Raw genomic sequence first — 27,969 nt, 5'->3', positions numbered from 1 at the left:
TAATCTCCTTTCTGACCTGGACATTGCACTAGATCTACCCTATCAATGTGGCAAATACTTTTGGTGAGTAAACCTCTCCTTGTTTTATGCCTTACTTAATTTTTTTCAATCAGAGGACCGTTGAAAGAGGTTATTCCTGTTATATTTTCTAAGAATTTTGAATGATGCTGAGACATGGATGGAATGCAGCTTTTATAAAGTCTGTAGGACAACATTTTGTTCTAGAGTGGAATGCTTTTTCATAATTAACAGTAAGTACAATAAGATCTTATGTCATTTACTCAGCTGTGAGATGATAAATGTGTGGTCCACTGTTAAATTTTTTTTTGAAGCCTAATTGTTTTGTATTTATATCTTCACTGAGGAAGTTCTCAATTTGTGTAAATGATTCTCCCTACTAGAGATTTCACATAGATAAGAAAGTAGGCATATATATTGGTAATTGGTAATTCTTGTTCAACTCTTTTCGGTATCAATTAAGTCTGAAGTTTTCGGGTTTTCCCCCCAACTTTGCTATCTCTCCCCTCTTATAGGAGGCATCTAGGTAGCAAGCACACAGTGGATAGAACATAGGGCCTGAAGTCCAAAAGAACTAAATTCAGATCTACACTCAAACCCTTACCAATGATGTGACCCTGGCAAATCACTTAACTTCTGTTTCCTCAATTGTAAAATGGGATAATAATAGCACCTAGTTCACGAGGTAATTGTGAGGATGAAATGAAATATTTGTAAAGTGCTTAGCACAGTGTCTGGCATAAAGTAGGTGCTTAATAAATGTTTGTTTCCTTCCTTCTTTCTTTTAGGTATTTTGTAAATCGTTCTCTCAATGCCCTTGCAATTGCATTGCATCCAACATGGATCTCCTGTGTATAACTTGAACCAATCTGGTTGTTTTTTATTCTCTTTAGTGCCATTTCTACTTCCTCTGAAAGCACCACAGGGACTGTGATAATAGGGTCCCAATGTAGTCGTTCTAATAACCTTGATGGAGAAATTTATTATAATTTTTGTATTTTTTTTCTCTTTGAAGTCTTTTTTTCTCTTCTTCCTTGAGTGCTCCTATGATGACTGTTTAGTTGGATATTTTGCCAAGTTTTCTTGACTGATTTTTGCCCTCTGCTACTCCTCTCTACTTTATCAGAAAATATGGTTCTTAATTGTCCATCATACTTCTTTGTAATATTTTTATAGAAAATAGCTAAAAAATGTCATCTCATCTGATCCTCACAACAACCCTATGAGATACTATTATTCACATTTTGTAGAAGGGGAAACTCAGAGTGAGAGTGTAAATAACCAGCCTAGAGTCACATAGCTACTAGCTGTCTTAGGCAGCATTTGAACTCAGGTCTTTTATAATTTTAAAAATTTATTTAGTGTTTAATTTTTCCCCAGTTACATGTAAAAACAATTTTTAACATTCATTTATAAAACTTTGAGTTCCAAATTCTCAGCCTTTCTCCCTCCCCACTACCCCACCATTGAGAAGGCAAGCACTTTGATATAGGTTATACATGTGTACACATGCAAAACATTTCCATATTAGTCATGTTGTAAAAGAAAATATATACCCCCCCCCCCCAAAAAAAACCTCAAGAAAAATAAAGTAAAAAGTATGTTTTAATCTGCACACAGACACCACCAGTTCTTTCTCTAGGGATGAATAGCATTTTTAATCATAAGTCCTTCAGAGCTGTCTTGGGCTGTTGTATTGCTATGAATACCTAAGTCATTCACAGCTGATTATCTTACACTGTTGCTGTTACTCTGTACACAGCACATTTCACTTTGTATCAGCTCACGTAAGTCTTTCCATGTTTTTCTGAGAACATCTTGCTCATTATTTCTTCATTTTCTTCTTTTTTTGTCTGAGAATTCTTTTTTTGTGTGTATTATATTTTCCCCCGGTTACATGTAAAAACAATTTTAACATTCATTTTTAAAACTTTGAATTCCAAATTCTCTGTATTCCTCCCTCCCCACCTCCACTGAGAAAGCAAGCAGTTTGATATAGGTTATACATGTGTAGTCATGCAAAACACATCTATAATATTCATGTTGTGAAAGACAACATAGACAAAAAAACTCAAGAAAAATAAAGTTTGAAAAAAGTATGCTTCAATCTGTATTCAGACACCATCAGTTCTTTCTCTGGAGATGGAGAGCATTTTTTATCATATGTCCTTCAGAGTTGTCTTGGATCGTTGTAATCCTGAGAATAAAGTCGTTCACAGCTGATCATCTTACAATATTGCTATTACTTTGTACATTTCATTTTACATCAGTCCATGCAAATCTTTCCAGGTTTTTCTGAAAGCATCCTGCTCATCATTTCTTATAGTACAATAGTATTCATCATAATCATATGCCACAACTCGTTCAGTCATTCCCTAATTAGTGGACATCTCATCAACTTCCAATTCTTTGCTACCAGAAAAGAGCTATATAAGTATTTTTATACAATTAAGTCCTTTTCTTCTTTGTTTTTTTAATCTCTTTTTATCTCCTTTGGTATACCTATACCTGGTATTGCTAGGTCAAAGGGTATATGTGGTTTTATAGCCACATATTTGGGTATAGTTCCAAATTTCTCTACAGAATGGTTGAATTAATTCACAACTGTACCAACAGCACCTCAATGTCTCATTTCCCCCATAGCCTAATTAGCCACTCTAATAGGTATGAGGTAGTAGTGCCTGAGAATTGTTTTAATTTGCATTTCTCCAATCAATAGTGAGTTAGAGATTTTTTTCATATGGCTATAGATAGCTTCATCTGAAAATTGTTCATATCCTTTCATCATTTATCAATTGGGAATCAATGAAGATCTTATTTTTATAAATTTGACTCAGTTCCCTATATGTTTGAGAAATGAGGCCTTTATGAGAGAAACTTGCTTCAAAATTTTTTCACAGTTACTATTGCTAATTGTACTTCCTTCCATCCACCTCACCCCATTTATTCTATTCTCTCTTTTACCCTATCCCTCCTCAAAAGTGTTTTGCCTCTGACTACCCCCTCCTCAATCTTCCCTCCCTTCTATTACACACCCCCTTCTTATTCCCTTCCCCTTTCACTTTTCTTTAAGGTAAGATAGATTACTATACCCAACTGAGTGAGTATGTTGTTCCCCTTTTGAGTCAACTGTGATGAGAGTCAGGTTTACTCATTCTCCTTACCTCCCCCCTCTTCCCCTTCACTGTAAAAGCTGTTTCTTGCCTCTTTTATGTGTGAAAATTTACCCCATTCTACTTCTCCCTTTCTTTTTTCCAGTACATTTCTCTCTCACCCCTTAATTTTATTTTTAGTTATCATCAATTCATATTCAACTCACACTTATGCCTTCTTTCTATATATACTCCTTCTAACTGTCCCACTAATGAGAAAGTTCTTATGAGTTACAAGCATCATCTTCCAATGTAGAAAAGTAAGCAGTTTAACTTTAAGTCCCTTATGATTTTGCTGTCCTATTTACCTTTTTATATTTTTCTATTCAGCTCTGCTTTTTTCATCAAGAATTCTTGAAAGCCACTCACTATTTCATAGAATATCCATTTTTCCCCCCTGAAGGGGGAAAGGACTATACTCAGTTTTGCCAAGTAGATGATTCTTGGTTGTAATCCTAGCTCCTTTTCCCTCTGGAATATCATATTCCAAAACCAAAGATCCTTTAACGTAGAAGCTGCTAAATCTTGTGTTATCCTGACATGATACTTGAATTGTTTTATTCTGCCTGCTTGCAATGTTTTCTCCTTGCCCTGGGGGCTCTGGAATTTGGCTATATTATTCCTGGGAGTTATTTTGGGATTTCTTTCAGGAGGTGATTGGTGGATTCTTTCTATCTCTATTTTACCCTCTGGTTCTAGAACACCAAGGAAGTTTTCCCTGATAATTAAAAAATGTGTAGGTTCTTTTTTTTGATCATGGCTTTTAGGTAGTCCAATAATTTTAAAATTATCTCTCCTGCATCTATTTTCCAGATCAGTTGTTTTTTGAATGAGATATTTCACATTTTCTTCTATTTTTTCATTCTTTTGGTTTTGTTTTATTTCTTGATTTCTCACCAAGTCATTAGCTTCCATTTGCTAAATTTTAATATTTTAAGGAATTATTTTCTTCAGTGAGCTTTTGTACCTCCTTTTCCATTTGACCAATTCTACTTTTTAAGGCGTTTTTTTTCTCCAGTGAATTTTTGTGCCTCCTTTTCAATTTGGCCAATTCTGCTTTTTCAGGTATTCTTCTCCTCATTGGCTTTTCATACTTCTTTTACTGTTTGGCCTAGTCTATTTTTTTTAAGATATTTTCTTCAGTACTTTTGGTGTGTGTGTATCTCCTTTACCAAACTGCAGACTCTCATTTTTCATGACTTTCTTGCCTCACTCTCATTTCTTTTCCCAATTTTTTCTCTACCTCTTTTACTTGATCTTCAAAATCCTTTAGAACTCTTCCATGGCCTGAGACCAATTCATATTTTTCTTGGAGCCTTTGGATGTAGGAGCTTTGACTTTGTTATGTTCTGAGTGTGTGTTTTGATCTTTCTTGTCACCATAGTAACTTTCTATGGTCAGAATTTTCTCTTTTGCTCATTTTCCCAGCCTACTTCTTAACTTTTAACTCTTTGTTATAGTAAGGTCCTGCTTCCAGTGTGGAGGAGCCACTCTCCCATGCTTCAGGGTTTTTTGGCAGCTGTTTTCAAAGATACTTCTAGAGACCTGTAACTTTTTAGTTCTTCCAAGATGCTATGATCTAAGGAGAGATGTATTGACTACTCTCCTGGCCTGTGCTCTGGTCTGTGAGTGACCACAAGCACTCTTTTCTGTTCTGGAATTGTGACGAGGGGGTCCCTGCTCCACTGCAGCCACAAGCTGTGGTGTCCTCCTCACACTGGGACTGCCACTCAGGACTGCGACCCAGATCCCACTATAGGTATAGCAACAGAGTTCAGCATTGGAGCTAGCAAACAGACCGCTGTAATTTCCTCCTGACCAGCTGTTTTGACCCCCTTAACGTTTGTGGGCTGAAGCGGCTGCTGCTGATTCATTGGCTCTCAAGGCCTGTTCCTGGGGCCAGTCTGTGCAGGCATGGCCTGCACTGGACTGTGGTCCACTCTCAACCAGGTGTGACAGACTTTCCTGCTGATCTAAGTTTTCTTCAGCTGGAAAATTATTTCACCCTGTCCTTCTGTGGTCCCTGCTGTTCTAGGAATTGTTTTATGGCACTATTTAAAGGTGTTTGGAGGGGCTTTGGGGAGAGCTCAGGTAAGTCGTTGCCTTTTCTCTGCCATCTTGGCTCCACCCTCAGACTCAGATCTTCTTGATTCCAAATCCAGCTCTCTATCCACAATACCACCTACCATCCTATGTTCTAAATCAGTGTTGCCTTTGGCAGCCTCCTCTCTCCATTTGGCAAGTAATTCAAATGTTTGCTGAGTGAGGCATTTTCTGGACAATTTTAATCTCCTTGTTATAGCAATTAATTTACAATTGATTTAACTTCTGGATGAACTTATAGTTGGTATCAATGTCATTTCTGTTGTCTATTTCCCCATTTTCAATACCTTATTTAAATAAATCAGGGTTAAAAACTTTTTAACTGTACACTACACATTTTCCTCATTATTATTCTTTCTTTTTGTTTATTCTAAATTCTGGTCAAGAGTCTGATTAGAGTCATAGAGAGCTGACTCACAGATAACTTGCATGTGCACAAATCTTTTTCCTGTTAAAATGTAGTCAATTTTATTCTATGTGATGTTATTTAGTGCTTACTATGATCAGTACCTACCAATTTTATTTTTGAGATGCTTATGACATATAAAGGAATGAAAGTTCTATATAATCTACAAGTCATTGGCCTCTCTCATTTCTTTTTACTGAATAATCCTTTCCCATATATTTCTACTCACCTATTAATTGAAGGTACCAAGTATCAGAGTATATATTGGTTCGATTTAGAGTTTTATGAAGTTTTTTGTAGAATTTCTCAGCTGCTTAGTCCTCAGCAACTACTCTACCAACTTATTTTCTTGCCACGTCCAAGGAATACCTATGAGCCATTTACCTGCAACTTTCTTTGAGCTTCCATTATCACAGGAATGTCAATGTTTATGATATGTGTAAGATCTGCCAGGAATACATCTACTTAATGATCACTGAATAAGGATCTTACAGTGTTGAGTCTAATTAAAGTTTACTGCTGGTCTAAAAACAGTGTAATACTTAGCTCTCTCTCGCCCATTTCCCACCATTTTGCCATTGTCAATGCAGAAGCAGAAAGGGGACCTCACAGGACTGAAGTCTTTTGTTTATTTTCCCCAGTTATATGGGTTACCATGGCCAAAAATGTTTTATCACCACCTGCCTAGCCTACTGATGATGTGGCTCTCCTTGATTAGCTATGCTGGTCTCCAGAAAACAGAATTCTCCGCCAGAGTTTGTCTTCTCCTGGCATAGCTTTGGAGAACCTAGGGTCATTTCCATGTCACAGTGAGGCAATGGAATTACACTTCAGTGGAGACTTTAAATTATTTGATGATTACAGATTTATATAATTTGAGGTCTGTAAGAGCTATTCCCCCATCTCCTTCATTCCTACCTTTTTTCCCCATTATTTCCCTCAATATTCTAGATCTTTTGATGCACCAGATGAATTTTATTATTTTTTGTGTTGCTCTTTAAAGTGTACCTTTGATAGTTTGTTTAGTATAGCATTAAATCTGTACATTAATTTCAGTAGTATTGTCATTTTTAATATATATTAGCATCCAGGGGCACTGAATTCCCTCTAATCACGTAAGTTGTTTTTTAATTTTTTAAAATTAAATTATTTTGTTTTCAGTGTTCTACAATCACTTCCATTCATCTTAGATTTTTTCCGCCTCTCTCCCCCTCCTTTCCAACTCCCTCCCTGAGACGATGTACAATCTTATATAGGTTCTACACGTATATTCCTGTTAAATACATTTTCACCTTAGTCATGTTGCATAGAAGAATTAAGATGAATGGGAGAAACCATAAAACAAAACAAAACATAACACAAAAGAAAATGATCTGCTTCATTCTGCAATCCAATTCCATAGTTCTTTCTCTGGATGTGGAAGGCATTTTGCCTCAAGAGTTCATTGGGAATTTTTAAAGTCCTTGAATTGCAATGAAGTACTAAATCCACCAGAAAAATTTCTCACACACTGTGGTTGTTGCTGTGTACAAAGTTCTCCTGGTTCTGCTCCATTCACTCAGTATCAGTTCATATAAGTCTTTCCAGGCCTCTCTGAAGTCTTCTTGTTCATCATTTCTTATAGCACAATGGTATTCCATTACATTCATATACCACAATTTGTTCAGCCATTCCCCAATTGATGGGCATCCCCTTGTTTTCCAGTTTTTGGCCACCACAAAGAGATCTGCTGTAAATATTTTTGTACATGTGGGACCCTTTCCCATTTCTATGATCTTTTTGGGATGCAGTCCTAGAAGTGATATAGCTGAGTCAAAGGGTATGCACATTTTTGTAGCCCTTTGGGCAGAGTTCCAAATTGCCCTCCAGAATGGTTGGATCAGCTCACAGCTCCACCAACAATGAATTAGTGTTCCAACTCTCCCACATCCTCTCCAACATTTATCATGTTCCTGTTCTGTCATGTTAGCCAGTCTGATGGGTGTGATGTGGTATCTCAGAGTTGTTTTGATTTGCATCTCTCTAATCAATAGTGATTTAGAGCATTTTTTCATATAACTATAGATAGCTTTAATTTCTTCCTTTAAAAACTGTCTGTTCATATCTTTTGACCATTTATCAACTGGGGAATGACTTGTATTCTTGTACATTTGACTCAGTGCTTTATATATTTTAGAAATGAGGCCTTTATCACAGATACTAGTTGCAAAAATTCTTTCTAGTTTTCTGCTTCCCTCCTAATTTTGGTTGCTTTGGGTTTGTTTGTGCAAAAACTTTTCAATTTAATGTAATCAAAATTATCCAATTTGTACTTCATAATGTTCTCTATCTCTTGTTTGGTCAAAAATTTCTCCATTCTCCATAAATCTGACAAACACACTATTCCTTGCTCCCCTAATTTGTTTGTAGTATCAATCTTTATAACTATATCCATTTGGACTTTATTTTTGTGTATGGTGTCAGGCACCGGTCTATGCCCAGTTTCTGCCACATTGCTATCCAGTTTTCCCAGCAAATTTGGTCAAACTTTTTAAATTTCTTTAAAGAGCATTTTGTAATTGTATCTTTATGGGTATTGAGTGTGCTTTGGTAGACTGACTCCCACATATTTTCTTCATTTTGTGCTTATTTGAATGGGTTTCCCTTTCTATTATTTTCTCCTGAATTTTATTATTGTTATAGAGAAATGCTATTGATTTTTGAAATTTATTTCATAGGCTACAACTTTAGTGAAGCTATTAATTGGCTTTTTAAAAAACATATATAAATTTCCATTTCAAGAAAGTCTCTATAATAAACACTACATGTTATGTTCTGAGCGGTCCATCTTTTCTTTGCTCCTTATAAGTTTTCTTTTGTTCTCTGCAGTGTATTTTTTTACCCTTCTTCCCTGCCTTCCCCAAGAAGGCAACAATTAAGTGCAAAATTATTTCCCACACAGTTATATAAACACACAAACATATATATATACACATACTTACATATACTTGGATATCTATAATCATACTCATATATAGACATGTACATTCATCTGCATCTATATAAGACTGTACTATACTTGTTTATACTGTTTCTCTGAGGGGAGGATAACATATTCCTTCATAAGGCCAAGTCTTTTTATGTTTTTCTAAGTCCACCAATCATCATTTCCTATACCACAGTAATATTCAAACCTTATACTGTTTAGTTATTTTAAATAGTCTAAAACAATATCAACGTGACTGAACTACACTGATAGTGTAGTTTTCCTATTTTTATCTTTTGACTAAATCTATTTCAGCTTTAACTTGTTTGAGATCATAATGACTACACCTGGTTTTTTCCCTAATAAATTCTATTACTCTTTATTTTATGGTTGTGTATATCTCTTATTTGCCATCCCTCCTGACTCCTCTACTTTACTTCTACCCACTACCTTGCCCTACCATTACTTAACCTACCCCCCTGCCAAAAATCTGTCCCTTATCTTCCTATTCCTGTTAATCTAACACCCTCCTATACACCCCTTATCCTATCCCTCACTCTCTTATTTTTTTATAAATCCAGGAGAGTTTTATTCCCTTCTTAATGTATATATTGTTCTCTTTAATCAGATCAGATATAAGATTCCCTCTAAAGATCTCTCCCCTCTCCCTATCCCCTTAGCCTTTTAGAAGACTTTTATACCCTTCTAGGTACACACACCAACATCTCTATGTATGTATGTATATGTATTGTTCCCTCTTTAACCTATTCCCAATGAGAGTAGGGTTCCAGAACTACCAGCCCTCCTCCCCCACCTAATTCCTCTGTGTCATTTCTTTCTCTTGCACCTCATTTGTATAAAATGACTCTTTTTTACCTTTTCCTAAACAGTTACTTTTTAGAATCACATCATACTCAAGTCTACCCCAATCTTTCTTTCAAACTACCTAATTACTAATAACAATCTTAGACATACTTTTACATTTCCTCAAATAAAAAATAAAGAGTCCCTTGCAATTAGTCTTTGATGTGTACATTTGTTTTTTCCATTCAGGATTATGACTAATTTTTCTGGATATGATCTTTTTGGCCACAACCAGTTCTTTTGCTTTTCAATATATAGTGTTCCAAGCCCTGTAGTCTTTTAGTGTTTTGCTGAGAGGTCTTATGTGATGTGAGACAGCAACTGCCATCAGCTGATCTGAACTTGCCATTTAGGACACTGATGGGAAGTTTAATGTTGTACAGACCCTTTTCAAGCTAGTAGATCTTCCTCCAGTCAAAGGAGTGGAGGGTGTGTGAAGAAACCTGTCAATGGGCAAGCCAAGGTACCTCTTTCCTCCCCACGTGGTCCTTCTCATGCTCAGTATGTGTGTGTGTTCATCCTTCATTGCCGAAGAAGACATACCATCAGAGAAATGATGACATGACTTGCACTTGACTTTGTTTTGAGTAAGAGAGTGTTGTGCAGGTCACCAGCCTCACTTCTCCTCCAGAGCCATCTGAATCCAGTGACCAGATATTCATCAGGATTACTGGAGATGACCCAGGATGAGGCAACTGAAGTTAAGTGACTTGCCCAAGGTCACACAGCTAGTGAGTGTCAAGTGTCTGAGGTGAGATGTGAACTCAGGTCCTCCTGACTCCTGCACTGGTGCTCTATCCACTACACCACCTAGCTGTACCCAGTTCTCCTCATGGATGAACTGGGAAGCCCCACTTCCAGTGTCTAGAATTCTATGAACTGTTTCAAACTGGTTCTACCATAAACTCAAACTTAACATGTCTCAAACATGAAAATCACAAAAACTCTATCTTTCTCTCTCAAACTACTCTTCTGAATTATCCTATTTCTGTTGAGGCACAGGAATTCCAACAATCACCCAGGTTCAAAATCTGAGAGTCATCCAACATTCTTCACTCTCCCTCAATCAGTAAGTGAACCAGAATTTAAGAGCTCAAACTAGACAAGGGAGATACAAAAACAAAAAGGAAAAGGCCTTTGCCCTCAAGAAGCTTGTATTCACTAAGAGACCAAAACATGTTCATATAAAGGTATGCAGAAATAAATACACACACATACATAGTACAATATTTGTTTTGGTGGGGGAAACAGTGGCATTTGTGGGAATCAAAAGCTTCTTCATGTGGAGTGGCATTCCCAAACTCACTCCCCACAAAGCTTTTCTAAGCCTTCTGTCATTAAGCCTCCTACACTTTCCTCTCTTCTTTCCCTCAGGGGAAAGGATTTTGTCTCTGGGAGAGAAAATTTAAGTCATTCACAGTGAGCTCCCTCTTATTCCCTCCTCATCTCACAACCCCTTGTCCTCACTGTCCATTTTTTTTTTCTCATTTCCCTTAACTTTTGAGAATGAGCTGACCTTCTCTTTGCAAGGCCAAACCCTTTCCTGATATGGGAGATAGCTAGTTGCAAAGTGAAGGGACTAATGATTAATAAGGCTGGAAAGATAACCTGGAATCAGGTTGTAAAGGGCTTTAAATTCCAAACAGGAGAGTTTACATTTGATTCAACAAGTAAGGAACCTCTGGAGTTTATTGAGTAGGGAATGACATGGTCAGATCCACACTTTAGGAATGGCAGCCATGGTTTGAAATAGTGGGAGAATTGAGGCACTGAGACATATATCTATATATATCCATATCCATATCTGTATCTTATCTATCTATCTATCTATCTATCTATCTATCTATCTCTCTATCTATCTATCTTGCCTCTAGCAGGCTATTACAATAGCCCAGGAGAAAGGGGATTAGAGTCCAAACTGGGGATGGGGGGTGGCCCTGCGAATACAAAGAAGGGGATGACTGTTGGTGAGATCAACAAGATCTGACAACTAATTAGATATGAGAAGTTTCATACTTTGCTCAGAAATGAAGGCCAGTCACTGATCGATCTTTCTTCTCATTTTACAATTTGCTGACATGATCCCTCATTCTCTCCTTTCCCCTAGTCTGTGACAGTGAAGTAGCCTTTCTCCTTACCAAGGCAAAGACCTTTTCATGTGCCCCTTGATCCAATCCCTTCTCTTATGTTCTGGCAGATTGCAACCTCAATCACCTTTTTTTAAAATCTTCAAACTCTCCCTATCTACTAGCTCCTCCCCTACTGCTTTAAACAAGCCCATTTCCCTTCCATGCTTTAAAGCCCTCAACAGACCCTACAATTCCCTCAAGGTATATTATCCCCCTCCTCCCTTTCTCAGTCTGACTCCTAGGGGGAACAAAAGCTATCTACACTCGCTGCCTTCACTTGCTCCTATATCACTCTCCCCTCAACCCTTTGTAATCTAGCTTCCAACTCCATCACTTGAAACTGCTCCTCTCTTCAAAGTTACCAGTGATCTCTTACTTGCCAGATCTGCTGGTCTTTTTTCAGTCTCCACCCTTTCCCACCTATCTACTGCAATATTGACCATCTTCTCCTCCTTGATATTCCCTCATTTTTCAGCTTCTGTGACATTGTTCTTTCTTGGTTCTCCTTCCTGGCTGATCACCAGTTCTTGGTCTCCTTTACTGGATCATTATGCATATCGTGTTTCCTGTGGGTGTTCCCTAAGGCTCTGTCCTAGATCCTCTTCTTTTACACTCTTTCACTTAGTGATAGCATCAGCTTCCGTGGGACTAATTATTATCTTTATGCAGATGGCTTCTAGATCTACAAATCCAGCCCTATGCCTTCTCAAGAGATCCAGTCCCAGATCCCCAACTCCCTGATGCACATTTCAAATGGAATGTCCTTTCAGCATCTCAAACTGAATATGTCCAAAAGAACTCATTCTTTCTCCCCAAACCCACTCTTCTTAATTTCTCCATTTGTAAGACACCACCAACTTCCCTGTTTCCCAGTCTTGACAACCACACAATTGTAGAGTTATCCTTGATTTCTCTCTCCTTCACCCCACATGCTTAATTAGTTGCTAAAATTTGCCATAACATCTCTTGCACTTATCCCCTTCCTTCTACTCACACAGCTACCAGCTTACTTTGGGCCCTCATCACCTCTCTTAGACTATTCTAATGGCCTACTAATTGGCGTCTCTTCCTAGCAAGTATCTCCCCACTTCACTTCATACTTCACATTGCTGTCAAAGTGATTTCCTTAAGTGATTACCTGACAGCATTACTCCCTTACTCAATAAACCTTGAAGTTCCTGTCACCTCTAGAATCATATATAAATTCCACTTGACTTTTTAAGCCCTTCATAAATGAGCCCCGATTTTTTTAGCCTCTTTCTTTATACTTTGCTCCCCCTCCTGCATCTAGCTGTCTACTAAACTGCCCTTCTCTTTGTTCCTTACCCAATACGATCTCCTACCTCCTTGCCTTTGCAGACCCTATGCTTGGTACACTCTTCCTCCTTACCTCACAGAATTCCTCTCTTCAAGAAGCAGCTCAAGCATCACCTTCCTGATTACTGTAACTGCTACCACCCTCCATCTCAAGCTACATTGTATTTGATTCTTTTTACACTTATATGTGTACTTGTCTTCCTTGTTACAATGTAAGTGTATTACTGGTGGATATTTTTCACTTTTTATCAAATTATTTTCCATTTAAAAAATTCTGCTGTAAGAGTAGTGTCAAAACTACTCTATCCCATTGTAGCCTGACTAAGATAGATCAACTAAGAACACGTCTCAGTCTCATCAGAACACTTTAGCCCAAGTTCAAGGTGTTTTTGAGTGCCATTGGATGAAGTGAAGTGATGTCATAAATCTGTTCCAGTAGGCCGTGCTATTTCATTGAGTCCTCTTGTGTTAGCTGGCGTGAGAGGATTTTCCAGAAATTGGGGCATGTCACTTTCCAGCATGTCCTTGAGAAGGAACTGCCCAGAGGGAGAGGAAGAGTCCATTGTTTCAGCTCTGGCTAGGTCACCTCCCTTCTGACTCTGACTAGAGGATGACCTTCCAATCCGGATGGATCCACAGGATCCATCCCTATCAGTGTCCTGAATGGTGTCCTTGGATCACTGGCAGAAGTGTCTTGATGCACCAGGAGTCAAGGACAATCTGGACAGATTCACCAGTCTTCTGGGCATCTTCTTGTGCACTCCACAAATGAGATTAAAGGGCTTTCAGGAACCTGGTGCAGTGAGTTATCCCCCTTTGCCAAGTATACCCTCTAAGCATGAATCTACTTTCCATATACTCTGGGCAGCCAGATGGCAGAGTGGATAGTTTTAGGAAGGAAACTTGGGAAGACCGAGATTCAAATCCTACCTCCAATACTACTACCTCAATGTGGGACCCTGGACGAATCACTTACTTCTGTCAGCTTCACTTTTCTTATCTCCAAAACAGTGATAATAATAGCACTTACCTCATGAGGTTGTTGTGGGAATCAGTCAAGACAACATATATAAAGTACTTTGAAAACAAAGAACCATGTGAATAATAGCCATTATTATGATGTACTTGTGGGAGAGTGTGCCAAAGTAAACTACCTTAGCAAATACTTCTTTCTATAAAGCTGCTTAAGGATAGCTGACTAAATTAATTCCTAATTGATAATCTTTTGGAATAGGGTTTGAAGGAGTGTGGAAGCAAACCAATAAATTACCCTTGAAACTTGAAATAAAGCCAAGGTCTACGGACCTGACTCATCAGTAGGAATGTGAGCTGGGATAAGGATCTTCAGAGTTTCTATCCAACATAACAAAAATCAATGCAAATGAGCATTTCTATATACACAGTAGAATAGATTTGTCCATGAAATTGCACATCTCTAGTACGTACAACTTGCTTCTCTTTTTTAAGTATAAAGTAAATTTAACAGGTTTCTTTCAAAGCTGTCTTGCTTTTCTGTGATTCCTTCTGGCCTGCCTTCCCTTCTTTTCTGCCCATTTAAACTGTTTCAAAGACGCCCTTCTTTTGTTTTTTTGCAACCCTATTTCTGGTTTTTCTCTCCATATCTATTCCCTCTCCCTCCCCCACAATTGAAGAAAAGGAAAAACATAACTTTTGTAACAAATATACATAGTCAAGAAAGACAAATTCCCATGTTTACCATCTGGAAATGTGCAACTTATACTTAAATCTATCACCTCTCAGTCAGGAGACAGGTAGCATACTTCTGGAATTGCGGTTGGTGACTGTACTGATTAGAATTCTTAATTTAAAGTTGTTTGTCTTTACAACATTGTCCTTCCATAAACTGCCCTGGCTCTGCTCATTTCACTATGCATCAGTTCATACAATCCTTCTAGAACCTTCCTGTCATCATTTTTTATGGTGCAATAATATTCTGTTACATTCATATGCTTTAATTTGTCCAGCCATCCCCAAATGATGGGTGTATCCCTGAGCTTCCAGTTCTTTGCTATTAAAAGAGCTGCTATTACTATAATTCCTTTTCCTCTTTCTTTGACCTCTTTGATAGGCCTAGTCAATAGTCAAAAATCACTTATTAAGTACTTACTATGTGCCAGGCATTATGCTAAGAGCTGAGGACACAAAGAAAGGCTAAAGTCAGTCCCTGCCCTCAAGAAGCTCACAATCCAACGGGTGAGATGACAAGAAGACAAACATGTACAGACAAGGGACATATAGGAGAAACTGGAAATAATTAGGAGGGAAGGCACTAAAATTAAGAGGGATTTAGAAAGGTTTCCCGTAAAAATGTGAGATTTCAGTTGGGACTTAAAAGAAGCCAGGGAAGCCAGGAGGTTGTGATGAGGATGGAGAGCATTCCAGGCATGGCACTCAGACAGAGAAAATGTCCAGAGCCTAGTAGAGTATCTTGTCTGTGGATGAGCCAGGACTCCACAGTCACTGGATCAGAGAGTATGTGGGGAAGGTGTAAGGTGTAAGGTGTAAGAAGAGAGGGAAGGTAGGAGGGGGGATGGTTATGAAAGGCTAGGAATGCTAGAGGATTTTTGTCTTTTATCCTGGAGATGTTTGGGAGCCACCGAAATTTACTGAGTTGGGGAGGTACAGTGATATCGTCTGATCTTTGGTGGCTGAATGGAGGATGGACTAGCATGAGAAGAGATTTGAGGCAGGCAGCCATGGCTATACAGTTCCGCAGATGGGGCAGTGGGGAGCCTTCCAGGTGGGACTCCATTGCTGTTTTCTTTTTTCTCTATAGTTTTGGCAGTTTTTCCATTTAAAAAAAGTTTTTGTTTTTGGCTGTTCTGTTGTTTTTCCTTAATGATCTGAACCCCTCTATACCCCGATCCCTGCCAGCTGCATGCATTTTGAAGATCATTTTACCCAAAAGAGGTGTCACTGGGTCACAGCAGCCCTACACAGGTTGAGGGACCACTAGCTATCACTCCAAGCAGCTTTCCAGAATGTCTAGGCCTGAGGTGGTGAGTGTACTATAAATCTGGAGGCACTAAATAAATGCAAACTGTTAGGATTAGTGGTATTCCTAGGATTTCCTATTCTAAACATTCTGTACTAATGTACAATGGAAATTCTCTGTCCCTTCCTACTGGACTTTGTTAGTACAATACAGAATGTTGATGTTTATATGGATCTATTTTATATACTGTAATTTTGCTAAGGTTATAGTTTCAATGTATTCTTCTTCTTAATAGCTTACATTTATATATGACCCACTATATGACAAGCACTGTGTTAAGTGCTTTACAAATACTATCTCATCTAATCCTCACAACAACTCTATGAGGTAGGTACTGTTATTATCCGCATTTTACCACTGTGAAAACTGAGGCAAACAGAGGTGTTGACTTGATGAGGATCATATAGTTATTATGTGTCTGAGGCCAAATCTGAAGTCAGGGCAAATCATTTAACCTCACTCAGATTGTTTCCTCCTCATCGATGAAATGGGAATCGCCAAACTCACAGGGTTAATGTAAGAATTAAACAAGGTAACATATGTAAAACAATCTGCAAACCTTAAAACACTACATACATGTAGGCTATTGTTATTATAACTGTTATACTGCCACTACCTATTTCACTCTATAATTCCATTAACTTGTCCTTTAAGTATGTAAATGCTATGGCATTCAGTGCTCACATATACACATAGATATTTATCGGTATTGATTTTGGTTTCTTATCTGTGGTGCTTTTAAGCTAAGTGTTTTTAGCTAGGGATCCGAAATTTTTTTTTAATACTCTGATAACTGCATTTTAATGTAATTTGTTTCCATTTACATTCTATGTGTTTTATCTTATGAATTTAATATCATGATGCTGAGAAGTTCATAGGCTTTAGCAGACTACCAAAAACATCTATGACAAAAAAAAAAAAAAAGGGCAAGAACTCCTCTGTTTTCAGAATAGTCTCCTTCCTCTTCTCTTTTTCTCACATCTATTTTTATTGTTGCCTTGGCTAAAATCATGATGGCTCCCTGAATTTGTTTCTGCAGAGCCTGGCACATAGTAGGCACTTCAGAACTGCTGACTGATGAAAGAAAATCAGGGATTATACAAGACACAGGTGACAAGAGAAGACATTCCAGACATAAGGAATTAGTCAATGAAAGGAAAAGATACTAGAGATGTATTGTTGTTCAGAAAGAACAGAGTAAGGATGGTTGAGCAGGACTAGGGCACATGAAGTGGATTAACGTAAAATACTTCTGGAAAGGCAGGTTAGGACAAAGTTGTGAAGGGCTTTAAAAGTCTAAGTGACTTTATATATGATTCTAAAGGCAATATGCAACCCCTAAAATGTATCAGATAGGGGGGTGATGTGATCGGGTCTTCTGCACTTCAGGAAAATTGTTTCAGCCAAAGTGTGAGAAGTGAGCTGAGGAAGGGAGACCAATTGAGAGGATGCTGAAATAATAAAGTGATTTGGGAGTGAAGCTCTTTCTGAGGAAGACATTAAGCCCAGTTATATAGATCTGGAAGTCATCTACAGAGAGATGATAACTAAAGCCATGGAAGTTGATGAGGTCACCAAGTGAAAGAAGAAGGTCCACAACACTGGGGATCACCACAGTTAGGGGATATGATATGAATGATGATCCAGTAAAAGAAATCAAGAATTGGTGGTTAGCCAGGTAAAAGAACCAAGGAAGAACATTGTCAGAAAAGCTGAAAGGTGAGAGAGTATCAAAGATAGTCATGCATGTCAAATGCAGCAGATAAATCTGACTGTTAAGAGATTACTAGTGACTTTGGAGAGAGCTGTTTCAGTCGAGTAAGATAAGAGCAAGTAAAGGCAGTGAAGGTAGACAGCTTTCTACAGTGTATCTTAAGGGAACAAGGTCTATTGAGGGTTTTAAGCATGGGAGAGAATTAGGTTTGTTTGAAGGCAGTAAGGGAGGAGCTAGTAGAACGGGAGTGAAGGTGGGGGTGGGGTGGGAAACACTGAGGTTGCAATCTGCTGGAATAGATTGGAAGGGATGGGATCAAGGGCAACATGAAAAAGACTTGGCCTTGGCAAGGAGAAGGGCCACCTCACTATCACCGACTAGGGAAAAGGAGGAGAAAATGAGGGATGATGTCAAGGAGTTGTGAAAAAAGAAGGGAAGAAGAAAGAGTTCTCAGTGAATGGCCATTTTCTGAGTAAAGTATGCAGCTTCTCATATTTAATCAGCTGCTAAGTCTTGCTGGCATCATCCATTCTCTCTACTTATAGGGCCAGTACTCTAGCTTGGATCCTAAAGGATTCCCTTTCTATTGGACTGCTGTAATAGTCTCCTAGAGATTATATATATACATATATATGTATATGTATGTATGTATGTGTATATGTGTGTATATGTATATATATATCCATGCCTCAATTCTCCCTACCCCTCTGATTCATTCTCCACATGGCTGCCATTCATAAAATGTGGGTCTTACCATGCCATTCCCTACTCAATAAACTTTAGGGGTTCCCTATTACTTGCTCGATCACATATAAACTCCCCTGTTTGGAATTTAAAGGCCTTTACAACTTAGTTCCAAATTACCTTTTCAGTCTTTTTAAACATTAGTCCCTTCACATTAAGACCCTTTGCATCATCTCCTTATCTGTCATGGGCTATGCATGAACGCTATGTATGCATATATATGTACATAGATAGGACATTGGCCACATTCCATACACACACACTTTTTCCTGAGATGTGTGTGTGTGTGTATATATGTGCGTGAGTATACACAGACACACATGTATACACAGTATACACATGTGTGGTTGTGGTTGCTGGCAAAGTGGTTAGCGTGCTAGGCTTGGTGTCAGGAAGACCGGAGTTTAAATTGAGCCTCAGACACTTACTAGCTGTGTGACCCTAGGCAAGTCACTTAACCCAGTTTGCCTGTTTCCTCATCCATAAAATTAACTGGAGGAAAAAATGGCAAACCACTCCAGTATCTTTCCCAAGAAAATCCCAAATTGGGTCATGAAGAATTAGACAAGGCTGAAATGACTGAACAACAAATAAGAATATGTTTACATATATATACGTATATATTCTTATACGCTGTACATATTCTCAGGAATGTACCCCATGACCTGAGTTTTTTAGAGGAAAAGATATATATGCACACATACATATGTGTGTACATATGTATATATGCACACACCTCAGGGTATATGGATATGCATGCATATATACATGCACATATTTATATACACACATTTAATATTAAATACTTAATATACACAGACACACACAGTTACCTTCCTGAGAAAATGCAAGACCCTTGGAGGCAAGGACTACTTCACTTTTGTCTTTGTATTTTCAGTGCCCGGTCTTGGTACATAGTAGGTGCTTCTAGACTGAGTATTTTGACCTAGGAGGACGAGGGAGCTACCGAAGCTTTTTGAGCAGGGGGATAGATGGGCTCTCGGGACTATTCATTTAGCATCCGCGCAGACGACGGTCAGGGTGCCACGTGGTGGAGGTAACTGTTTCCCGATCAGGTCCGGGGCTGGCCCAGACGCCCTAGGGAGGTGACTCCTCCAGGGGTCCAGGCTTTACCATTTAGTTGCCGTGTGATCTTAGGAAAGTCAGTTTTCCTCCTCTGTAAAATGAGCAGGGTACGTGCCCTGGGTCTTCTGGGGGGAGCTGGAGAAGCAGAAACCAGCGCTTGGAGGTGGAGGGCCCGGGTTCTAGTCCCGCGCTCCACTACTAACTACCCGCGTGAACTCAGACAAGTCTCTCTGCACCTATTTGTCCAATACGTCCAGGTGGGGATTGGACCCAAAGGTCTCTAGGCCTGCCATGCTGTTCTCCGAAAGTACCACAGAAAATACAGGTGTTCTCAACGCCACGCAGACTTCCTCCAAGGCTCGGTAATGACCTTTGCTCCTGGAGTGTGTACTTTTCAATAGAACAAAGTCCTTAAGGAGAGTAGCCAATCATGAGAGAGGGAGGGTGGGCCAAGAGCCCTTCTCCTGATGGACAGTGAACTTAACCTATAAGGGGAGGAGAGGGAAGCCAAAGGCCCGCCCACGCCGGTAGCGGCGTGGATGAGTTTTCTGGTTGCTAAGGCGAGGTTGGCTTCTAAAGTAGGCTGTTGGCGGTTGGAGAAGGAACGTTAGGTGGTCCCGGCCAATCAAACGGGAGACTCTAGACACGGGCGCCAATCCGCAAAGGAGGGACGGGATGGGTAGTACCATTGCTGGGAAAAGCCAGGGGGAGGAAACGACCCGACCGAGGACCCTTCCACGCCCAAGAGGTGTATACGTAATCTTAAATGTAGTTTTGCGTTTTTTATAATTTATTAAATCCACCCCCTGGCATTTCCATTCTTTCTTCCCGGGAGGCCACTTCGCAAGAACAACGCTCCATCAATAACCCCCCCACTCCGAAGAGTTCGCCCGTAGTCTCGGCTGCCGTCGGGTCACGTGAGCCGGTTCCAAGATGGCGGCTGGGGTGGCCGGGTGGGGGCTGGAGTCAGAGGAGTTCGAGGATGCGCCCGATGTGGAGCCCCTGGAGCCTACACTCAGCAACATCATCGAGCAGCGCAGCCTCAAGTGGATCTTCGTCGGGGGCAAGGGCGGCGTGGGCAAGACCACTTGCAGGTGGGGGCGGGAGGGAAGTACCATTGCGGTAGGGGATGGAGACCGGTGGGCTGTACCACCGTGATCGGGGGACGGGGGAAGCGGCAGGTGTTGGGAAAGGGTAGAGTTATACCAACCCTTGGGGGGAGGAGGGAGGTCACGAATGAATGGGTCGTACCTCTCCCTCCCTCTGCGGGTGGGGAGCTTCGCAGGGTGCAAGGGCTAGACCCGGGAAAGAAGAAAGGGGGCGGGGAACTGGAGCGGAGCACCCAGCTAGCCCCTGGCCCGAGTCCAGCTTCCCTCCCGAGGTCTGGCGCAGCCCCTGGCTCCCACATTCCCGGTGCCCCGACTGACAGCCCCAGGGCGCAACTTCTCAATGCGTCCCAGGCATCCTCCCTCCAGAGGCCACAGTTCCTCTCCCGGAGACCAGCCATACCTCCCCCTCAGAATCCTAGACTCCCTCTCCTGGAGATCAGCACGCCCTCCCCAGCAGGGTCCTGGACCCCCTCTCCTGGAGACCAGCCCACCTTCCCCCTCAGAATCCTGGGCACCCTCTCCTGGAGACCAGCCCACCTTCCCCCTCAGAATCCTGGGCACACTCTCCTGGAGATCAGTACTCTCTCCCCTTCCTGGAGATCGGCATGCCCTCCCCCTCAGGGTCCTGGACCCCCTCTCCTGGAGACCAATACACCTTCCCCCTCAGAATCCTGGGCACCCTCTCCTGGAGACCAGCCCACCTTCCCCCTCAGAATCCTAGACTCCCTCTCCTGGAGACCAGCCCGCCCTCCCCCTCGGGGCCTGGGCACCCTCTCCTGGAGATCAGCCCGCCCTCCCCCTCGGGGCCTGGGCACCCTCTCCTGGAGATCAGCACGCCCTCCCCAGCAGGGTCCTGGACCCCCTCTCCTGGAGACCAACACACCTTCCCCCTCAGAATCCTGGGCACCCTCTCCTGGAGACCAGCCCACCTTCCCCCTCAGAATCCTGGGCACACTCTCCTGGAGATCAGTACTCTCTCCCCCTCCTGGAGATCGGCATGCCCTCCCCCTCAGGGTCCTGGACCCCCTCTCCTGGAGACCAACACACCTTCCCCCTCAGAATCCTAGACTCCCTCTCCTGGAGACCAGCCCGCCCTCCCCCTCGGGGCCTGGGCACCCTCTCCTGGAGATCAGCACGCCCTCCCCAGCAGGGTCCTGGATCCCCTCTCCTGGAGACCAGCCCACCTTCCCCCTCAGAATCCTGGGCACACTCTCCTGGAGATCAGCACTCTCTCCCTCTCCTGGAGATCAGCACAGCCCTCCCTGTCAGGGTCCTGGGCACCCTCTCCTGCAGATCAGCACGCCCTCCTCCTCAGGGTCCTGGGCCCCCTCTCCTGGAGACCAGCACCCCACCCCTCAGAATCCTAGGCCCCCTCTCCTGGGTGCAGCATGCCTTCCCCCTCATGTCCTCAGCACCCTCCCTGTCAGGGTCTTCAGCACCCTCTCCTGGGGACCAGCATTCCTTGCCTTGGCATTCTTCAGTTCCTCTCACTAGGTCCTCCCCAGTCCCATACATCTTTTCCCACTGGGTATCTCACCTTCTTTCCCTGAGGCCCACATAATCTTTCCTAAGCATAACTCCTATGCTCCTAGTCCCACATGCTTTTTTCCCCAGAACCATGCTTCATTTCCTGGAATCATACATGTGTATATATGAATGAGAAAATAGCCTCTTTCTCACTCTTTCCCATCCTTCCCTTAAACACCTTCTGTAGATCTCACAGTCTTTCTCCTGGAGTCACACTTTCTCCTGTTTGGAGGATCTGTACTCCTGCCTTCTGGGTGCCATACATCCTTTCCTTGAGTTCCACACATTCTATTCCCTGGCTCTTTTGCTCATGTCCCACATGCTTCCCAGAGCCACAGTCCCTTTTCTGGGCTCGAATAGATACCTTGGAGTAGAACCTGTTTTCCCTTTCCTCTGGGTTCCACATATCTTCCCCTCCTGCATACCTTGGCACTGGTAGGCCTCCAGGTCCTCTCCAGATCTTTGATTTTCCCTCTGGAGCCTCTTCTTTAGCCTGTTGGGATGAGGGTTGGGAGAAGGGTGGAGCTCTGCCTCTTATGCCCCCTCCAACTGACTCCCCTGACTCTCACTGCCCAGCTGCAGCCTAGCAGTACAGCTGTCCAAGGGAAGAGAAAGTGTCCTCATCATTTCCACGGACCCAGCCCACAACATCTCCGATGCCTTTGACCAGAAGTTCTCCAAAGTCCCCACCAAAGTGAAGGGATATGACAACCTCTTTGCTATGGTGAGTGCTGGAGAGTCCTTGGGGTTGCTGTGAAAGGGTTATCTGCCTTGTAGACATTGATGTTAAAATCAAGGAGAAAATACTGGGTGACAGGAGCCTCAGTGTTTGTGATCTCCCCTCCCTTCTTCCCCCATGCCACAGACTGTCTGTGTGACCCTTCTTCTCTTGGGTTCCTATACAAAGAGAGACGACTGGACTAGATGATTTCTGACATTCCATAATTTAAATGAGAAAATGCTGCTTTTCCTGGTGCTGACTCAGGAGAGGGGAGGGGATGCAAAAGAAGAGGAACTCCAGTCTTTTAAAACCAAACTGACCTGTTGTCTCCCCAAATAAATTAGCTCTCATACTGCCAGATTGAAAACCTCCCTGCATTCCCTGATTCTCCATTATCAGCTTCCACTGTTGATTCTTTGTCCTGAAATAACCCTTCCTTACATAGGCACCTTACCTCAAGCCTTCATCCCTAACTCAGGCCCTCATAGTGTCTTGCCTATGCTACTGCAATGGTGTCCTGATTGGTCTCTCTTTTGCCCTGGCCTATCCAGGGCAAAGCTGCCAGATTGACCTTCCCAAAACAAGTCCTGATCACATCTATTCCCTACTCAAAAGACCGCAGTGGCCCCACCCTGCATAGATTACACTTTGGTCTGGGAATCTGGAGGCCAGACCTGCTGGCTCCCTCTGCTTATGACCCTAGAACATTTATTCCTTTCCTTGGGCTTTCTCCATCTCCCATGGGCCCTGCCTAGCCTCTCTCCTAGGACTCTTTGGAGGACTAAATTTGTTCGAGGGTGAGGCCCAGGGGCCCAAATCACCCCTTCCTCTCCCCTCACCTGCTTTGGACTGGATTCTTGGCTTTGTGAAGCAGGAAGGCTGGTTCTCTCTCTAGCCAGTTTGTTTCATGATCCCAGTGCCAAGAGACTGCAGAGCAGTAGGAAAGACTGCGGATTCCATGGGACAGAACTGAGGGTTTTTGAGCTGGAAGGGACTTCGGAAACAAACACTTTTATTTTACAGATAAGGAAACTGGGGCTAGAGTGATTTATAATGACTGAGATCATGCTTAAATAACAGAGCCAGAGTTTCAAGGCAGGTAGCCGACTCCAGATCCAGTGTTCTTATCCAGGGCTTTACATGGAGCAGGGATTGTTAGCTCCATTTTTCATATTAAGGAATTGAAATTTTTAGTGACTTAAGGTCACATGGGTGGTAAATGATAAACCAGAATTCTTAAATTTTCAGGGTTGGAAGGGACCAGAGAGATAATTTAGTCCATCCCCCTCCTTTAACCCAATATCTGCTTCTGAACCTCCTCTGTCCTGATGTCCAGGCTCCATTTCTACCACACCCAACCCCAACTCCTCCCTCTCCACCCCACCTGATATCCTAGCTCCTTAGGCTGATATCTGCCCTGCCTACCTAATAGTATGACTCTCCATAGACTGATGTCTGGGTCCTAGACCCCCTCTGCCATATCTGTTTCTCCCCTCACTTGCACTTTAAGCATCTCCTTCAGACCCTCAGGAGCCCTTTCCCATATGAAGAAGCTTCAGTCTCCAACCCCTTCCTGTCACTGGGAGAACCAAGTTTGGGCCACATGGTTCTTTCTATATGGACTTTGAGCCAGCACCATGCTGGCTCAGTGGTATCAAATTCAAATAAAAAAGAGGGCCACTGATCCATACATTAAGGATCCCTGTGGGCTGCATATTGACTTAATTTTAAAATGTTTCTGTTTTATTGTGTTTTTTATTTAGTTAAGTATTTCCAAATTACTTTTCATTCTGGTTTGGACCACACTTGGGAATGTGGTAGGCTGCATGCTATTTTTGACATTCCTGCCCCAGACCTTCCCTTCCCTTTTTCAGAAGGCCTACTTCAACCTTGGTGCCTTATCTCCTCCTAGCTAAGATAGGGAGTGGAGGGCCAAGTCTAGTTCCCTGACCCCCTGCCCTGGAGTGGTTTTTCTGTGCCCCTGGCTCCCCTGTCCTGTGCCTTAGCAGGCACTACCATGTAGAAGAAGACCTGTTGCCTTGGGAGGCAGAGAACATGCTCTATCCGGGTGACCTGAGGCCAGTCGCTTCTTCGAGTCTCACTGCCTGGATAACTACATCTCCCTGAGTGTGGTTCTTGACAAGATCCTAGTTCTAAAGGTGGTTGGGACCTTAGAGGTAATTTAGTTCTCAGAGGAGGACAGACAGGGCCATAGCAATGACTTGTCCCATGAGGTGCCATCCACAGTGGTGGTGTAGGTGGAGCCAGAATGGAAGGGCCAGCCCTTTTGACTCCAGACTAGTGCTCTTGCCCCATTGAGAACCCAGTGAGATAATGTATGTCAAATGCCAGCTAAACAAAAGTTTTTCTTTATTGTTCCCTGCATCTTCTGCAGGAAATTGACCCCAGCCTGGGTGTGGCAGAGCTTCCTGATGAGTTCTTTGAGGAAGACAATATGTTAAGCATGGGCAAGAAAATGATGCAGGAGGCTATGAGTGCCTTCCCAGGCATTGATGAGGCCATGAGCTATGCAGAGGTCATGAGGTGAGCTTCTGGGCCAAACTAGAGGAGACCGGCACAGCACTGGCTACCTCTGCCTCACCTGGCTGTCCCTGGTTCCTCTCCAACAGGCTGGTGAAAGGGATGAACTTCTCAGTCGTTGTGTTTGACACGGCCCCCACTGGTCACACTCTTCGGTTGCTCAATTTCCCCACCATTGTTGAGCGGGGCCTGGGCCGCCTCATGCAGATCAAGAACCAAATCAGCCCTTTCATCTCACAGGCAGGAAGGGGACTCATCTGGGGTGGGGACAGGGTGGTACAGGGCGGGGACAGCTGGCCACAGGATTGGCTCAAGGTTGAAGGGGAGGGTACACCAGTGGCAGGTGCATGGTGGGCCTGGGAAGGTGTCAAGGTGGCAGTGACCACTCCTTCCCATGTGGCCCTAGATGTGCAACATGCTGGGCCTGGGTGACATGAATGCTGACCAGCTGGCCTCCAAGCTTGAGGAAACCCTGCCTGTCATCCGGTCTGTCAGCGAGCAGTTCAAGGATCCGGTAAGGAAGACAGAGGCCCAAACCCCAGAGGATCACTGAGATACCTTTAGCAGTACTTGGCAGTCACTATGAAATGCTTCTGGCTTAAATCTAATCAACGGAGGCTGCAGGATCCAAAAGAAAGATCCCAAGTTCTAGAGTCCAAGGCCCCAGATTCCAGCCCTGCTTCTGCTCCTTAGTGCCTAAGTGACCTTGGGCCCTATACCTCCACTTCCTCCTCTGCCCGCTGCAGCGCTGAATCTCTAGGAGCCTGTGATCTGTACAGTTCAGCAAATGGCTTATTAAGCATTTATTAAGCTAGATGCTAGAGAAAGAAAGATGAGAAATGACACTGTCCCTGCCCTCAAACCGTGTCCAGTCTGATAATAAAGAGGACTCGATGTGTACATAAACCGATACAGTGCGGCCAAAGTCCTCTAGGAAAGTTGGAGGAGGGAGACATTCTTTTAGTTGCTGGCTCAGGGAAAACCTCATGAAAGAGGTGGCCCCTGAGTTGGTCCTAAAGGAGGACAAAGAGTGAGATGAAGAGGGAAGGCCTTGGGGCCGAGGGGGCAGGCTGTTATTAAAGATCCGGGTTTGAAGACTGTGGACTGGCCCTTCCCAACCACTGTGTGATCTTGGGCCAATCGCTTCTTGGTCCCCATCTTGGTTTGTCATCCATCCATTGAGAGATGTGGAGTAAGTGATGTCCGGTATGTCCAGCCCTGAATCTATGGTTGTCTGACTAGATGCTCTCCACAGGCCTATCTGTCTCTAATAGCATATTAGTGTTCATTATGCAGTCTTCAACTTAAAGGCCAGGCTGCATTGACTGAGGAATTTCCTTATAGCCATGAAGTCCCTGTCCTCATCCTTAAGCACTTCCTGTGTGCAGAGTACTAGTCTGGGTCTTGGGGAGTTTGAAAAGTCTTTAAGTTCAGGAGTCCCTGAGGAGGGAAGAGGGGAGGAAAGATGGGAGAGAATTTGGAACTCCAAATTTCAGAAACCAAATGTTAAAATTTGTTTTTACATATAATTGGAGGGAAGATATATGTGTCTGTGTGTGTGTAAAATTTGGATCCTAAAAAAAAAAAAAAAAAGTTCCAGGGTCCCTATGGTGGAAATAACAGACTTTGTTTTTCTCCACCCCACCCCAACCCTAGGAACAGACAACCTTCATTTGTGTCTGCATTGCGGAGTTCCTGTCTCTGTATGAGACTGAAAGGCTCATCCAGGAATTGGCCAAGTGCAAGATAGACACCCACAATATAATCGTCAACCAACTGGTGTTCCCCGATCCTGAGAAGCCCTGCAAGATGTGTGAGGCCCGGCACAAGATACAGTCCAAATACCTCGACCAGGTGGGTCTGCCCAAATGCCCTTGCCCCTTAGCTCCCAGTCACTGACCTGGAATCCTCTCCCCTGCCCTTCGCCACCCTCACTTACCCAGGGGATGACCCCTGACCTTCCCAGGGTTGAGCTCTGACTTCGACATGTGGCCCCCTCAGATGGAGGATCTCTACGAAGACTTCCACATTGTGAAGCTGCCGCTGCTGCCCCATGAAGTTCGAGGGGCTGACAAGGTCAACACCTTCTCCAGCCTCCTGTTGGAGCCCTACAAACCACCCAGTGCTCAATAGCCCAGAAAGACCATTTGCCCTCCCTTGGCCCTGGCTCCTCCTGCCATGCATTTCCCTGGAACTCTCCTCTGCCCCTAGGGCAGTTTGCACAGATGTTCCTGATGCCCCACAGGGGAAGCTGCTGGTTTGGGGGAGGAAAGGAGGGTAGGGGCAGGGAAAGGAAGGTATTTATTTCTTTCTCCCAGGGGGTAGGGAACTGAGCTGATCAGGACCAGGTAGGGGGTGGGGGGAAGAAATAAAAATTCAATAAGGCTGTGCCCTGCAGCCTGCCTCTGTGTCAGGGGTTCCAGGCTGCTATCTGTCCCCTCATGACCCTGCTGCCTGGCACCCGATCACTGACTCTGGGTGACCATGTTCCCTCCCTGCCCTCCCTCCAATCCAATAACTTCTCTCCCCCAACCCCAATAAATATGATCTCTAATAA

The 27,969-nt window shown here is 42.8% G+C and overlaps 1 protein-coding gene across 4 annotated transcripts; it reads left to right on the top strand.

Moving 5' to 3' along the window:
• Nucleotide 1: 1 nt before the first annotated feature.
• GET3 (guided entry of tail-anchored proteins factor 3, ATPase) lies at nucleotides 2-27,969 on the top strand. Of its 4 annotated transcripts, none has more exons than XM_072602247.1 (10): nucleotides 2-63; nucleotides 154-251; nucleotides 19,772-19,876; nucleotides 20,350-20,608; nucleotides 22,727-22,874; nucleotides 25,267-25,415; nucleotides 25,502-25,652; nucleotides 25,819-25,926; nucleotides 27,069-27,266; nucleotides 27,414-27,969. In XM_072602247.1, the coding sequence occupies exons 4-10, from the start codon at nucleotides 20,448-20,450 to the stop codon at nucleotides 27,543-27,545; spliced, it is 1,047 nt and encodes a 348-aa protein (XP_072458348.1). In that variant the 5' UTR covers nucleotides 2-63; nucleotides 154-251; nucleotides 19,772-19,876; nucleotides 20,350-20,447; the 3' UTR covers nucleotides 27,546-27,969. The 4 variants fall into 4 exon arrangements, with proteins under 4 accessions (XP_072458348.1, XP_072458349.1, XP_072458347.1 ...); XM_072602246.1 differs by having other exon boundaries at nucleotides 34-63; nucleotides 20,363-20,608; XM_072602248.1 differs by lacking the exon at nucleotides 154-251 and having other exon boundaries at nucleotides 7-63; nucleotides 20,363-20,608.

Source organism: Notamacropus eugenii, chromosome 4 (genome assembly GCF_028372415.1).
Source record: "Notamacropus eugenii isolate mMacEug1 chromosome 4, mMacEug1.pri_v2, whole genome shotgun sequence".
Lineage (NCBI taxonomy): Eukaryota > Metazoa > Chordata > Mammalia > Diprotodontia > Macropodidae > Notamacropus > Notamacropus eugenii.
This window is presented reverse-complemented; position numbering and strand designations above follow the sequence as displayed.